This window comes from Pelmatolapia mariae, linkage group LG20 (genome assembly GCF_036321145.2).
Source record: "Pelmatolapia mariae isolate MD_Pm_ZW linkage group LG20, Pm_UMD_F_2, whole genome shotgun sequence".
NCBI lineage: Eukaryota > Metazoa > Chordata > Actinopteri > Cichliformes > Cichlidae > Pelmatolapia > Pelmatolapia mariae.
Genome location: NC_086244.1, coordinates 5,504,659 through 5,521,120, shown reverse-complemented (window position 1 = coordinate 5,521,120; position 16,462 = coordinate 5,504,659). Strand labels below are relative to the sequence as shown.

Genomic DNA, 16,462 nt, shown 5'->3' with positions numbered 1-16,462 from the left:
GGCCTTAACCAGCCCACCACAGTTGGAATGTAATGCAGCTGCAATTGGTGTTTTCCCAGGATCAGTTTCTGCCACAGGCCCATCAGCAGCTAAATCCGGCTCTGACACAGAATCAGCCCCAGCTTCTTGTACACTGATTTATGTGTTAAAAAACAGGCTCCCCTTAAATTTAAGCAGATACAGTGAAATAAGCAGATGTCTCTCGTCATCTCAGGAGGTTATAAAGCAGTGAGAACGGCTTCAATCAAAGGCAACGTCTTCAGTTTCAGGTTTTTCTTCTAATAACTGATTTTAAAAAGTCAGAAGAATTAGCCATGAAATAATTAATGCATATAAAGGAGGTGATAAACAGCAGTAACCCAGCATATACTGCAACTGATCAATAAAGCTTCAACTAAAAGTCAGGTGAGTGTTCGTTCATCTTTATTTTCACAGAATAAACATTCCACACTGACATGTAGAAAAAAACAACCTTATTATATCAATGTGATGGGGAGGAGGGGGTGGGGTTATTTCAAGGCACTATTTATCATATGAACATAGAAAGAGGTGAGGGCGGGTGAACAGGGGAGGTCAGAGGTCATCAGAGGACAATTGGGTTCGACCTTCAGCTACAAAGATCAATACCATCATCAATAATACTGTGGTCAGTGTCGGGGGAGGGGGGGGGGGGGTCAACCGTTGTCGGGAAGCTACAGTGTGCTCATCTAAACAAAAGTCATCAGGGAGATTCACGAGTCCTAGAAGTCTCTGATCAGTAATCAATAATCATCATCTCACAGGTTCAGCAGGAAGTGACAAAGGGACAGTTAAATATGAACTCAGCAGAAATCAGAAATGCAGCCGAGTGACCGGGACAGAGACAAAGTGCAGGAAGGAAACCTAAAACTCGCTCATTCAACAACCGAGCCAAAGGTCAGCAGAGGTGAGAAGGCTGAGGCTGAATCCAAATGTTTCCACCGTAAGGCTTCGTCAACACCGGCTAGGCTCATTTTAGCATTTCAGCATAGTTTTATATTTAATTTAAAAAAAAAAAAAAGAAAGACTGAAAGCAGTGGATTGCTTACAGAAAACTGCGGGAGGAAGAACAGCAATGGCAAAAGGTTCAGAGCAGAGATATCCTTGCTTTACTGAAAGTGACAGACAAGGATGAAGCGGATTAGGACGTGAGCCCAGCTTTAATTTTCCCGTCATTTTTGTGACTAATAACAGATCCAAACTGGAGTAAAGTCGACACAAAGGTGTCAACGCAGCAAACACACAAAACAAAAACCTCTCGCTCATCAAACGCCCTCACACACTTCACTGGCATCGCGAGTGCTCGACACGGTAGTGAGACATTGACACTGAGACATTTCACCGAACAGTGTCGTTCGCTTACAGTGAATGAAACATAACTAATAAATATTAAAATTTACACTTTTTAAAATTCTTAATATAAGGAACGTCGATGTGCTCTGATTCAGTTCTGCATTTCCTTCTGCCGCAAACCAACACACTAAACGTCATTTTCCCATGCTTATTTTTAACACTAAAATTATATTTAACGTCACAACACTACGCTAATATCCTCAAGCAAAGCCTGCAAAAATGCAGACTTTTGTGAGGTGTGCATAAAGAGATAAAAACGTCTGCAAGCGGCTGATAAAAGTTAGGAGCGGGACGGCCCTGATCGCTAACGTTTGACCACGGGGAGGGCAAAAAACTCACCTCCACACAGTCAAACTTAATCAACACAGGAAGATCAAAGGAGGAAGAGTACAGCTTCTCATTTCGGCATCAATAAAGACTGCATGTTGGTTAAACTGGTCTTTAGAAACAGGCTGTGTTTACTGCTGCATCACCTGTCTGGACCCAGTCCACCTGACTCTTATTTAAACACAGGAAGTCCCACAACAAGCAGGAGACGCAGGTTTAAGTTCGATGTAGAAAAAAGAGAAACTTGGAAGAACTGTGGAGTTTTCTATAAGAAATTATACTGAACATATTAAAATACTCACACATGAGACGTGAGGATTCCGATTCAGTTTGGATCCAGCCTCAGCCAATCAATCATCCAGTTACTTCAGGAATCAGCGCAGACACATGATCAAGATAACAATTTCCCACATTATGTGAAGTCAACAGACGCTTCCAACCCTCCCCGACCGCCGACTGTTTCTGCGTGCAGCCCCTGAGGCTGCCTGCACGTCTATGTCTGCAGCCACGGGTGCTGCAGGCACTCCGCCGCCGTCGCTCTCCGCTCAGGGTGCAGCTCCAACATGGTCAGCAGGAAGTCACTGAACTGAGCCGCCTGGTCCAGCGGCCACTCGTACTTCTCCAGCAGAACCTCGAACAGACCCCACGGCTTCAGGTTGGAGATGTGACGCAGCTCACCTGAGACAGGAAGAGGAAGAGTGAGACATCTGGTTTTAGAAACGACCAGGTTCACTGAAAAAGGAGGACAGAAGAACCCCCAAGCTTTACCATCTGCAGCAACAAGAGTTCCGACTTTCCCCCCCTTTCTCTACAGTTTAGGATCAGGGGTACTGAAAGTAAACTATCTCACCTCTCCTGTTGAAGTACTCTCTGGAGTACCTGCCAGAAAAAGCGAAGGGCAAAGGAATCGGCCCGAGCAGCTCGATGATGTGAGCGATGTGATCTGAACACACAGTGAAAAGTCACACTGAGGTAGTGTAAACACAGTCAGTCTAACACTACAGTACTGTGTGTGTGTAGTACAGCTGAGTGTACTGCCAGCTGTGCAGTAGTACCTTCATCTCTGGTGTAGTCTTCTCCTGAATGGGGCTCGAACAGGTAATCTCCTGTTGCCAGCTCAAACGCCTGAAACACCAAAATCAATGATTCATTTAGTCATGTGACCACTGGCTGAATCACACATCAATAACTTGTCAGGAAAACACAGATGAAGGACACACGGGTGTCAGTGTGCACATTCACAGTGTATGCAAGGTAATCAGAAGGTCTGCTGCCTGCACCTATAAAAATACAGAGTGAATTTAAATTTGCCTAAAGCAAAACGTCTCAGGACTGAGCTCGCAGTACAAATCGTTCTGGGAGACGCTTTGACCTGACACCACCACACCAAATCTGAGACCTGCAAAATCCCTGCTGAGCATCTGTTTGTGCAGTGACAGCCAACACTCCCATTACTGTGTGACCCTCAAACCAGTCAGAGTAACAGAGAAACACAGATCAGCAACTTTTATGTGTTGCCAGATTGTTTATGAAATGCAGTTTCTACCCATCTGTCAGATCAAGCTTGAAACAAACAACCATCTTCATCAAATTATCCAGATCACATGACTTTAATGGAAATGGGATCGTGCAGGGACCGTGTATAAAACACAGAATTTAAGCAGCCTAATGTCACCAGAGTTGTTTCACACACCACTGCTCTCATCTCGGTTATTATAGGAACTTGCTTTCGAAATAAAAGGCCTATTTATTTATACACAGGGAAAATATTTAATGGCTACACACAACAATGGTCTGATGGATATGCTGTAACAGTCAGACTGGGAAAATCCCGCATGTAAAGCATGTGTATGTATTTTGCACCAGTGAGTACGTGTACCATGCAGGCAGTGCTCCAGATGTCAGCCGGGGGTCCGTACTCTGCTCCAATCAGAACCTCCAGAGCTCTGTACTGTCTGGTCTGAATGTCCTCTGTGAAGTGTTTGTGCTGGAAAAGAGACATAAGACGGGAAAAGAGAGAGGAGCCGTCTGATTGGTCTGACGGGAAAATAAACGAGAGGAAGAGATGACCGTGAAAAAGGATTCTCACCACCCAGCATGCATTTCCCAGATCAGCGATCTTCACTCTGATCTTGTCTGCGTTCTGGGTATCCAGAGGACTCAGGACAAAGTCGGAGGCGCTGAATGCTGAAATTTAAAAAAAGAAAAATCAGTTAAACCTGATTGGTTTAACTGATTTTATTGCTGTTTGTGTTAATGCAGCAGTTAGAAGGATTTGGCTAATTTGCAGACACTGAGTGAGGTGCTGGAAGAACTTCTGCTGGGTGGCTTCAGTGGTCACGTGGACAAACCTGGTGGTCCGGAGTGGTGGTGTTCTATTATTGGACTCGTAGTTTGCCCATAACACCGTGTTTGAGCATTAGCATGTTCATCATGAGTCCAGTTAGCAACAGGACATCCTAGGCTGCCACTCAATTCTAGATTTTCTGACTGCATTATCGGACCTGTGGCTGTAACTCTTTCAGCTGTTTGGATGAAGAGGAGCCAAACTGTCAAAAGATCACCACTCAGCGCCGAGTAGGATCATGAGGTGAGGGAGCATGTCTGGCATACTAAAGCATATAGCGAGGGTGGAGTGGGAGCGTTTGGCAGAGGTCCCAGTACAGGAGATTTAAACTTTCATTTGGCAGAGATTACAGGACTCTGAGAGTACAAATGGGCCACGTTCCACCTCCAGTTCAGAGTTCCCTAACCAACCATTGAGCTGAAGAAGTCCCATCAAGTGTGGTTAGCTTATGTTGTGTACAGAACATTTTTGGATAGAATTTTGGGGACAGTGGGGTGTCTGAATAGTTGAGTCTGAGGATCACTTTGATACAAGGAGCACAAATCAGCTTCCTCTGAAAGATCTGTGGGAGGAGCTAAGAGTAGAGCAACTCCTTTGCTTCATCATCATATCATTGTAGGGGATGCCTCCTAGGGCTGGTCTTCAGTCCCCTGATCAGGACCTGCTCTTTATCCTAAAATCTGTAGAATAACTTAGAGCAGTGTGAGAAAGATAGTAGTGAAATATCAAAAAACTGGAAGTCTTTCTAGGGAGAATGGGCCAAAAATCTCTCAGTTGCTACAAAAATAGACTACAAATGATGATTAAAGGCGAAGTATTAAAATGAAACGTGTGAGCGTGTCCAACCTTCTCGTCCACTCGAGTATCCGGACTGAGTAGAAAGTGCCGATTCAGACGTTGCTGACATCACTGAGCTGGAGAACCCTGATAGGCCAGAAGCGGGACTTGAGAACCGTCCCGGGGCGTGGCCGTTACACCCATCCTCAAACCAAGAGCAGTTGGACTCTGGGCTGGTTTTGCTATTGGCTATAGAGCAGGAAGTGTTGCCATTGACAACCAGAGAGCCTAAGAACAAAGAAACATCGTATTTATACTGTGTTAGACAACAAATTCTACTTCAGCCTTTACTAACGGCCACATTCACACTCACCGATACTGTCTGCATCCTCAGCTTGCAGCACACCATCCTCTTCCTCCATCCTCTGAACACACAAACAGAAAAGTAAACCCTGCAGTACTGCTGGAGGACTAGTGCAGCATGTTTCACAGTACTATTACTGCAGTACTACTGTACCTGTATATCAAACAGTCTCTCCTCTAACAACTTCTGCTGTCGCTTTGCTTTTCTTTTCAACTTCTTCTTCTTGTTTTTAGACAGTTTTCCAATCTGCGTGCACACAGGGCGAGACAGGCAGCGGGACAGTGAAGCTTCAACAACAACAGTAACAATTTTATGTTTCTGTAATCAAGACGCTCAAACACACGCCTGTTGTTACTGACAACACACACCCATGCACACAGTTCCTTTTCTTGACTTTCATCCAATCAGCTTGCAGTAGTTTACTACAGCTATAACGTATCTGATACCTGTACTACAAGGCAGGATCTGAGGCTGAGTGAGGTAACTTCAGGTTTGAACTCGGCTTTTCAGTGTCACAAACGCAGTTCTTATGGGAGAACAGCAGCAGGATAACTTATCCTGTTTGACATACCTTAGAGCAGGAGTAGGAGAACTCCAGGCCTCGAAGGCCGGTGTCCTGCAGGTTTTAGATATATCCCTGATCCAACACAGCTGATTTAAATGGCTAAATGACCTCCTCAACATGTCTGGTAATGAACTAATCATTTGATTCAGGTGTGTTGCCCCAGGGTGAGATCTAAAACCTGCAGGACACCGGCCCTCGAGGCCTGGAGTTCCCCACCCCTTCTTTGCAGGTATGCAGCACATATAATGCTGGCAGGAGTTTCTCCAGTTTTTTGAGACCTAAATAATTTTTAATTCCTGATTAGCTTCAGTGAGAGATACAGACTCTGCAGAAGTGAAAACATAATTCCTGCCTAAATTTCTGTCCAACTGGCTGCAAGTAATCTTAGAGCCATTTTGCTCCATATAAAAACAGCAAACCCTTTTAGTTGCACACCAGCGTATTACCAGGTTGATTGTGAACTTTTTACCTACTTGTGGCTCCATAGTGTAACATGCAAAAGGTCCCTGGTGTGAAGCTACCTGCTGTGGCGACCTCTCATGAATAAGGGAGCTTCTACATTTATTACTTTTGTATATGCCTGCTCTCACATTTCAACACCAGCTGAAAAATAATTATTTTAAAAATGATCTATCACGAGTCTGATCTTGCTGTGCCTCAGTGTTGGGACGGTGATACCGATCAGTCTAATAATTCACACAGTGATTTTTTTTCTGGTTTTAACAGTACTGGTTCCAGGGCTTTCCAGTTTTACTGGCCACTCACACTGTTTTACACTCACACATTAATATAGTGCTTTTTTACACTATACCTGCATATAAAAATATGCTAGTAGACCTTTCCATATTTCAATTGCCACTGGAGTTTGTGGTGATTCTAACTAAACGTATCAAGCCGATAATCTCCACGTGACTGCTTAGCCTGATTGATGATTTTAGGGTATTTGAAGCCAGATAAGGAAAAGATATCCTAGGTCACGGGTGGCCAACTCTAGGCCTTGAGAGCCGGTGTCCTGCAGGTTTTAGATATCACCCTGGGTCAACACACCTGAATCAAATGATTAGTTCATTACCAGGCCTCTGGAGAACTTCAAGAAATGTTGAAGAGGTAATTTAGTCATTTAAATCAGCTGTGTTGGATCAAGGACACATCTAAAACCTGCAGGACACCGGCTCTTGAGGCCTGGAGTTGGCCACCCCTGACCTACGTGTTTAGAGGTTGCACTTGAATACAGTAGGCATCACATCTGGACACTTACCTCTAGATCCCTGGGAGCCATGCTAACTAGAGAGAGAGACACACAGGGACAGACAAACAGGGAGGAAACGGCAGAAACAGGAAGAAGAAAAGGAGGAAAACAGAGAGACAGGAGAAACAGTGCAGTTAGAACTGTGTAAGAAAGGAGAAGGAGACAGCTCAGAAAGCAGACAGACAGGCAGGTAGATGTCTCTCTGGATGGACTGGAAACCACAGCTCCCAGTAACTGTGTGGACTCACATCTTAGCATTAAACATTTCTGTTTCTCACTGATCACTGAGCTCACTGATCTATTTCTCACTTCGATTGGAAAACACTTGACAAAAGCTTCATTAGCAGGTTCCTAACACTTAATAAGAGACACTAACGCTTCCTAGTTCCGACCAGTCACATAGCAGCTGATCACCTGATGATCCAGAAGGGGGTGGGGCTCCAGCTCTCTGCCAGATAGTAGCTTCAGCTGCCAATCTCCTGACGTAAACCTCATCAACCTCCAGTAGGATGTTCTCTGGTTTGATGTCAGTGTGGATGATCTTACACTTGGTGTGGAGGTAATCCAGACCCTGCAGCACCTGCAAGCACACAGCCGAGTCCGTGCGGGTCAGCAAGTCCAAGTCACTGTACATATACTGTATAGATCTCTGTTTGCATGCGCTACCTGTTTGATGATGGTCTTGACACAGGCCAGAGGAAGTCCCATGTAGTTTGACTTGATGATCCACTTTAAGAGCTGGTGGCCCAAAACTTCCAGAACCATACAGACATCTGAGAACGGCTGAGGAAACTAACAGCCCACTCTTTCTAAAATTAATCATTAAACAGTACCACATAAGTACCAAGTCTACTTGGTAAAAACGAATGGAAAAAAATAATCAGCTTCCTCTCCAGTAAGTCTCCTTCACGGATGGACCTTTCCTGCTCTGCAGCCTCGCTGAGCTTCGTATAGCGGCTCGCTAACCGGTTCTTCATGTGCTGGTGAATCTCCAGAACAGAACCAGCAGATTTGCTTTGATATGATGTCTTCAGCCCGCGTAGATTTACACAACCTCACCAAATATAAATATTCTTAACTGATAATAATCAGGACAGTACAGCAAAGAGTTTAATTCATTCTCAGCTTCTTCTTCTTCTCCTCGATGTCTTTAATCTGCCGACCTTAAGGGCGAAGAGGAAGGACTCCTGTTCACAACTGTGCAACGAAAGACCTGTGACTTTTCAAATTTGCAGTAACAGGGCTCAGGATTGTGTCGATCCACTACACTGTGGTGTATATCCACAGACAATGAAAGGATAACACAGGTCTTCATGTCTGTCCCACTGCAGGACCAGAGTGTGGCACAGCTGCTGAATGATTCAATGAATCACAACAACAGCGACTGGTCAGCTTTCCAGTATGAAAAAGCTACATGGGAAATGCTGGAGCTAGCTCCACAGCAGCGACTGAACTTTCAAATTATAAGCAAGGGGGTCATTTTTTATATTGATCACTAATTAGCATGTAGCGTCATTCTGAAAGGTGGAAAAATAAATCTTTTAAAAAAGAAATTAGAAAACTTGGTTAAAGGATACGCACTCCATTGACTCCAGAGATCTTGAAGTCATCAATGAGCTGGACGATGGTTTCTCTGTAGGGGTCAGAGGGGTCGCTGTCTCTCACCTGGAGGGACAGACAGACACTCAGACTGGTTTCTGAGCCACAGCCTACGTTGTTGCCGCTGTTTAGAGAAAGAGACCAAACACTCACACATCGCAGCAGTTTGATCTCGTCCAGAGCCGTCTCAGTGTAATGAGGAGCGCTCTTCACCACTTTCAGCGCCACAAAACGCTTCTTCCTGAATCAGACACACATTCAGATCATGTGACAACAGAAACTGTGCAAAAACCCAACGAACTGTCTTCAAAACATCATGTGTGCCATACTGCAAATCCCAGCAGAGCCAGACGGTGGAAAAGTGTCCCCAGCCTAGTTTCCTGACCACGTGGTACCTTCCGTTAAACAGATCGCCAATATCCACAGGGTAGTATCCACCTGGAGCACACAGAAAGAGAAGAAACGAGAGCTTTTATTTGATTTTTAAACCCACATCAGATCTTTACTCTTGCAGGGATCCAGTATGGACTCCTGAGGTTTCTCTGATAAATTCTCACCTTTACAGTAATCAGACGGGTCCTCCTGCTCCTCATCATCAGAGCCCAGCAGCTGGGCTGGGGGTGGGGTTAACTCTGGAGGGGGCGGAGTCATAGCTGGAGGAGGTGAGGTCAGTTGGTGGGTTGCCGTTGGCATCATGGGAGGCAGGCTAATGGGAGGTCCCAAAGAGTCGAGAGAGCGCATGAAAGAGGGGGAGGAGGAGCAGAGGGGGGAGTACAGGTGGGAGGAGACACTGGACGTAAAGGTCACTGAGGTAAGCAGGTAAGGATCGGGTTGGGAGGGGCTTAATGGAGGAGTGGGAGGAGCTTTGGCAGGATGCGTAGCAGACACTGACGGGGACTTAGAGGCATTGTGGGTAACCGTGTGCGGTGAGGTAGGAGGCGATTTGTAGAGCTCTGTTTGACCGTCTGCTGTGACGGACTGAAGAGTTCTGTGAGGCGATCTGGAGGAATCCTGGGTATTATTACTCTGAGTAACAGTTGGCAGTGGTTGGCTGGGACTGTGAGGAGAATGTGGAGAAGCTGCAGGAGGTGACCGGTTGCAAAACTTATAGCTGCTGAGGGTAGTTTGAGGAGGTACCAGGGCTTCCTCGGGGGAAATTATTGTGCCTAGAAATGGTGATGAGATCTGGAGGGGAGGTGGTGACGGTGTACGGGGAGCATTCAGCGCTGTGATTTCAGTGGTTAACGGGGGTGTTCGTATGGGCTCCTGTGGAGGTTCTTGGTGGGGTGCCGTGGTGGTTTCATAGGGATCTTCTGAACATGCTGAGGTGTTTTCATGTGGCGTGGTTACTTCTGGAGTGCTTCTAGGATCATCTGGAGATGTTGACATGTTTTCGTGTAGTGCGGTTGTGTCTGAAGCGCTTCTGGGATATTCTGGAGATTTTGATGCGCTTTTGTGCGATATGGTTACTTCTGGAGTGCTTCTGGGATCTTCTGGAGATGCTGACATGTTTTCGTGTAGTGTGGTTGTGTCTGGAGTGCTTCTGGGATCTTCTGGACATGCTAACGCGTTTCCATGCGGCGTGGTTGTGTCTGGAGTGCCTTCATGGGGTGGCAGAGCGGTCTGTGGGAGTGCTGTGGGTACCCTGCTGTCAGCATCCAGAGTCTGAAGGTTACAGAGGTCATCAGACCTAATGGTAAAAGAAAGTAGAGTATATTGAGTGGATTGAGAATACAGGGCAGAAAACTCCCAGTAAAAAAAAAAAATAATAATTTAAAATTCATAATCGGCAAGAATTATGGGGACATTTTTTAGACATTTAGTTTGCTAACAAAAGTATTAAAGATAATTCACCTGTGAATCTTAGACATGGGTTGCAGGGAAAAGCTACAAACCCACACAAGTGGCAGCTACGTGAGCCCGATCAGGATTTCTCTTATGTATAAAATGTTTCATCCACCAAAAGTCAAAAATGGACAGTGACAAAAAAACCTGCTTTTTAAGTAGATTTTAAATTAAATGCCTTTGTGTCTCTCAAAGGGCTAAAAATACCAATAAATGCAGAGATTTCAGTTGAATAAAGTAACAAAGACACTGTGTCTCATCATTATGCAGCTTTTATATACGACCAGGGGACCAGTCGTGCTTATGTGTAATCAAAAGGCACATTTTTAGCCAGGAAAAACCCCAGTTGATACAATAATAACAAAAATAATAATAATAATGATAATTTCACAGTGTTCAACCATGTGGAAAGATTAAAAGACTTCGAGAAGGGAGTAACTCATGTGTAAGAAGACTACTTCAAAGAAATTTGAAAAGCTCCGTTAAATCTTAGAGAAAATAAACCAACGAGAATGAACCTCAGTCGCTGAAATGTCAAAAAGTTACTGGAAATGTTTCAGGAATATGAACTCTCAGACCACACGACAAATCAGGTGAAACCTCTTACACACAAAAAAGATGCGTACAGTAAAATATGAAGGTTGAAGGACTCTTTTTGACATTTGGATGAAGATTTGGAGAATTTTATTTTGTGCTTTTGAAATGAAGCAGGTGTGTGTGTGTGTGTGTGTGTGTGTGTGTGTGTGTGTGTGTGTGTGTGTGTGTTGTTTGCTGGTGTACGAACTGCCGTGGGTGGAATCAGAGAAGCAGTTTGTTTTGTTTGTTTATGTAAAAATAATTTTAAAAACGTTTGAAAACAAAAACAAACAAACAAACAAACAAAAAGACTAAACCCTCAGCTCTGTGGACTGTTACAAGCTCAGTAATTATCTCATTCTGGACACAGATAACCTGCAGAGATCAAATAACACAAACACACAGACAGACACACACACACAGAGCTGCTTTCCGTCACATCTGAGTCATGGACATTGTTGAAGTTTGCCTGAGCTGCACTGAAATAGACTGAAGTGCGCACGTGTGTGTGTGTGTGTGTGTGTGTGTGTGTGTGTGTGTGTGTGTGTGTGTGTGTGTGTGTGTGTGTGTGTGTGTGTGTGTGTGTGTGTGTGTGTTGTGGGATCATAATTCAGTCTCCGGTTCTATTATTGGATCTGAGTGTCTTCAGGCTGAGACCAAACCTGTTTCTGTCAGCGGGACAGCAGCTAGCTTAGCAGGAAGCCTGCAGCAGGCTAGCTGTTTCGCTGACATTTTGTATGTCGTTATGTGACGAGCTGTTTATCGACAAAACTCACAGCTCAAAACTTTCACTGCAAATCTGTCAGTCATCATTCGTGGGCAGTTAACCTCAGTAAATACCCAGTCTGATTGAATTAACTGTCACATGTGTTGATGCCCTCACTTCGGTCTGGCAGGCAGCTCTTCAGTCATGGAAAATTAAAGGTCATTACTCAGCCAGTGCAATGCCAACCATGAACCATGAAAGGAGACATCTGCTTCGTCTTAACGTCTGTATTACTGTTTCTTCAGTTACCTGAAAAACCAAAGCTACCAGCAAACTTTGAAAAACGTGAGCCTAAAGCTGTTCTCCACCACTCCAAATACTTCACATGGAAATCAGCACCTACTAATCAACTCATTTTCAATCAGACCCAGGTAGCAGACAGCAGACAGCAGGCTGGATGGCTACACAGAGATTTTCCCCTTCTGTGCACAAATAAAGACCTTGTTTGTCCCTGTCAAATATTTAAAATACTGCCAACCACCAGTTATACCCCTCAGCCTCTGAGTAGACACAGCTATGGAATCGATTTCAAAATGATACATCACCTTGTTATAGAGTTATTACATTCACAAGATATTCAGAAAACTTGACCTCAAGTTCAAGATCACTGAGATTTGAACTCCTTCGAGATTTTTAGCAGATACACCTAAGGTGCTACTACGTCACCTCGTTTTTTTAGTTATCACATTCACAAACTTGGGTATCAACACCGGCTGCCTGCCCCGGACGGTGACAGCAACACCCCGTCAGCATTTTACAGCTCAGGAGTAAAAATACTAAACATTTGACGTGGTAGCTGTTCTTCAGTTTAAACCTGCAGAGGCATAAAGTCAAAGGTAAATGGTTGGGAGGCCATGTGAACGAGGCTCTGTGTAGTCTCCAAAACAGCCAGTGACTCGATAGCCTCAGTGTGAAAAGGTAAAGTACTTTCACCTGCATTCTTTCTAATGACCAGCAGGGGTCGACTCATCAGAAGTCTCACTAAACACAACCTAATGTCCAGTTTGTAACGTATGGTTCCATGATCAATGACAATGACTACCATATGCCCATACACTGTGAGTTATCAGTGAGTACCCCTGATAACTACGAGTACTGCTTCTCAGCAGGCTTCCTGGAGATGGCCAATCAGAAGAAAGTGGGCTTTTGGGGAAGGCGGTCTTTAAGAGACAGGAGCTAAAAGACCACATTTAGACATGAGGACTGAGGGGGCTTCTTAAACTGCATAAACATAAACAGCTGAATATTAGCAGAACAGAAACACTCAGGTGCAGATGTTGCACTCATTTTGTTAGGGTCCGTGTCCACAGCGAGAGAGATTGTTGTTGCTAGGTTACAAAAACCATCTTCTTTAAATTTTTCTTCTCTATCATTAACTACAGTGTTGATACTTTCTTGAATTTAAGTGGTCATGAGAGAGAGGTGCCAGTGAAGAGCACAGAAGTGTTCCCAGAGATGGACTAAGAGCACCGCGAGAGCAGAGGGGAAAAAAGAAAAAGAGTGTGCCAAGGCTGTTTTGTGATGGATTTCAAATACCATCAACGCAGAGATTCAAAAGATTTATTTTCTGTTAAAAAAACAAAACAAAAAAAAACAAAACAAGAAAGAACAGATGACCAAAGTGCAAAAAAAAAAGCTGTCTGTGCACTCAGAGCTTTACTCTGGTACAGCTGAGGGATCTGCAGTTTTTTATATTTCTGCACAAAGATGTCATAGAGGTAGAAATAAGAACCATATTAACCAAATTCAATATAAATATTGGTCTTAGCTGTTGATTCATTTACATATCAATAAAAGGGAAACAATATTAACCTGTGCTTCAGTAACTGCTGCAAACCCATCGACGCTGCGATAACTACAACTAAACATAACTCTTGATTGGTCCTGCACACCGGAATGCAGGAGTTTTTAGTCCAAACTTTAGCTCATGTAACTGACATGACGCCTCACTTCAGACCATTTCACGGCCATCTCCATTATTCTCTGATCATTCTTTGCACTAACAGTGTGTATGCTGATGCTTATTTTCTTGGTGCATGATCAACTTTCTCCTATTTCAGGTTTCCTGAAATTATCCTTGGGAGTTTGCTGGCATGATTCAGAATTCAGAAAACAAGCCCAAACCATGATACTACTACCACCATGTTTCACAGATGGGATTAGGTTCTTATGCTGAAATGCAGTGTTTTCCTTTTTCTACAGATGATGCTCCAAAGTTAAACCTAAAAAGTTCTGTAACAGGCTCATCCACTTACAAAGCACTGCTCAAACAGCCTTCTGTTTCCTCCACATAATGTGTGGAGAATGTGCACCGACGCAGTAATGTGCACCGATGTTGCACAGTGATGACACACTTATGAACATTAGCATTAACATGGGTTATGATAACCACACTTTGATAGCTCTATGACCTGCAAGGGAAAAAGCGGGGCTTACTCACACCTGATTGCAATCCCATTGAATAAAAAAAACATCTGATAACAAGTTCATCTTCAAATCTACAGCTAATCCTTCACACACTTTCACCTTCCCCTCACAGATAAGCAATACTGAGTCATTTTCTGAAAATAAATCAACAACAAATTACAATATTTGCATTTTATCCATTTAGTTAGGTTATTTTTGTCTAGTTTTAGGACTTGTATAACGTCACTTTCATGCAGAAATAAAGATAATCTAAAAAGGTTTCCCCACAGCTGAAGATGCTGGTTAAGTTCAGACAAGGGGAAAAATGAACAGGTTGGTTCTAATGTGTTTCTGTGATATTAAAGCATAATAGGACATGAAGCAATCTTGAACTTTAAAGTTACACAAATTAGAAAAAATGAAAGCTCATTAAGACACCAGAGATGATTCTTTGATAAGATAAATGAGCTCAAACTTTTCAGAACTTGTTAATATGACGCGATCAGGAAATCAGATTAAGGAGTAAAAATCAATGCTCTAAATGAATGGAGGTGACACACAGGAAGTTAAAACCAATTTTCTTGGAGTGCACCCACATGCACTCACATTAAGAAACGCCTCTAAATTTAGCCTGTGAGTTTGTGTATGGGGTAAGCAGCTGATCCAGTCTACAGTCTCTGCTGGCTTCTTACCGGTTCTCTTCGGCTCGGATTCTCCGGTGTTTCTTGCCTCTGCGGCGGTGTTTCTTGCCCGTGCCGGCAGGGTTTCCGGATCCGGCACCGACTGCTGCTGAGAGGAGGAACAACGTCTTTAAAATACATCATTAACACAAGGTTCAATCACATAACAAACACCATTAAAAATGTGAAAATCCAGTGATGTGAGCCTTCCTGTTAAAAAAATCATCATAAATAAATAATCAAAATACTTTAAAATAACACTATCATAACTCTGATAAGTCTGTTTGATAAATATTAGATAATTTAGATAAGCATTATGTTATCAGCATTTTACAAAAAGTAATCTTTTGTATATTGTATAGTTTCATTTGCATAAAGTAAGATGTAAAACTGCCAGATTACATGTTACTGTTTATTCTGATGTTTGATACTAATTAATAAAATACAAGAAAACAGTACATAGTACACACACATCACTGCTACAAATATCCAACACATTATAACCAGCTGTCATGAATATATTCCCTAGATTCACGACAAAACAGTAGAACACGAACCAAACACCATTCATAAAATTCTTAAATTTGGGATCTTTAATAGTTGTGTAGCACCTACACAACTATTAAAACAGAAAACAGCACTGGATGATGGTAACCTGACACAACCCTACAGTACGGCCTGAAAACACATAACACAAGGTTGCACGTTTATGACCGAAAACCATAACTCCAAAGATCCTGTTCTCCATAACCCTGAACCCGGGATGGGGTGGTGTAGAGGCGACAATCATGAAATACATTAGAGATTTGAGTTAATGAAGTGTCACCTGAGGGCTCAATCGTGTGCCGAATTTATCAGCAGACGTTTTTATTTAAATTGAGACTTAAGCCAGGTCGGTGAATTCGACAGTTATCTGATAAAGAGGCAAAAACCCCTTAAATGCAACATTTTTCGAATGGAGTCTGGCATTGAAGTTGGCGGAACCCGAAACCCCAGTCCGTGTGTGTCACAGCCTGGTACCTCAAGCTGATGCGAGCTAGCTTAGCATGTTAGCGTTGACTCCAACTGTACCGAGCCGGAACACCGAACTAAATCCAGTCTACTTTACCTATCAGCATCTCGGCTCCCGGTCCCCAGTCCGAACCGGTCAGAGAGCGTCTATCCCGTCCGGGCTGACGTGCTCTGACGGCTCTCGAGCGTCCTCGACCCGGTCGAGCTTCACAAAAAAACAGCCGCTGGACTCCGTAAACAATGCGGCTGCAGGACGTTCCGAAAGTCCAAAAATTAGATCGGGTCGAGGTGGATCCGCACGGTGCAGCGTGGTTACCACGAGCCGCTGGCCTGTCCGTTAGCCCGTTAGATAACAGCTGTCGGTCCGCTGTCAGTTAGCCTGTTAGCTCCGTTAGCTCCAGCTGCAGATCACCAGCTGGTCCTGCTGAATCCGCCCCGACCTGTTCGTCTCTGAGCCGGTCCAGAACCTGGTCCGCACGCTTTATTTGGGTGTGTTTAATTTGCTGTCTCGGTCTTGCCGTTCATGGACTCAACAGCTGCTGACAGCCTGACACCGGACACCGGGCTTTACGCATGCGC

At 43.9% G+C, this 16,462-nt stretch overlaps 1 protein-coding gene across 2 annotated transcripts; it reads right to left on the bottom strand.

The window, feature by feature from the left end:
• Window positions 1-406: 406 nt before the first annotated feature.
• Window positions 407-16,462, bottom strand: srpk3 (SRSF protein kinase 3). 2 transcript variants are annotated; one of them, XM_063463200.1, is made up of 17 exons: window positions 15,981-16,462; window positions 14,885-14,981; window positions 9,157-10,289; window positions 8,929-9,037; window positions 8,753-8,840; window positions 8,578-8,665; window positions 7,667-7,773; window positions 7,415-7,580; window positions 7,010-7,035; window positions 5,340-5,432; window positions 5,196-5,247; window positions 4,892-5,110; window positions 3,788-3,885; window positions 3,578-3,685; window positions 2,754-2,823; window positions 2,549-2,641; window positions 407-2,376 (listed from the first exon to the last, which is right to left on the bottom strand). In XM_063463200.1, the coding sequence occupies exons 1-17, from the start codon at window positions 15,988-15,990 to the stop codon at window positions 2,192-2,194; spliced, it is 2,742 nt and encodes a 913-aa protein (XP_063319270.1). In that variant the 5' UTR covers window positions 15,991-16,462; the 3' UTR covers window positions 407-2,191. The 2 variants fall into 2 exon arrangements, with proteins under 2 accessions (XP_063319270.1, XP_063319271.1); XM_063463201.1 differs by having other exon boundaries at window positions 14,885-14,978.

Excerpts from the sequence above, each read along its gene's own strand:
- srpk3 (XM_063463200.1), bottom strand. Across the intron at positions 7,581-7,666 it reads TCAAGACCATCATCAAACAG|GTGCTGCAGGGTCTGGATTA; the intron begins GTAGCGCATGCA and ends GTGTGCTTGCAG. Across the intron at positions 2,642-2,753 it reads AGACTACACCAGAGATGAAG|ATCACATCGCTCACATCATC; the intron begins GTACTACTGCAC and ends CTGTGTGTTCAG.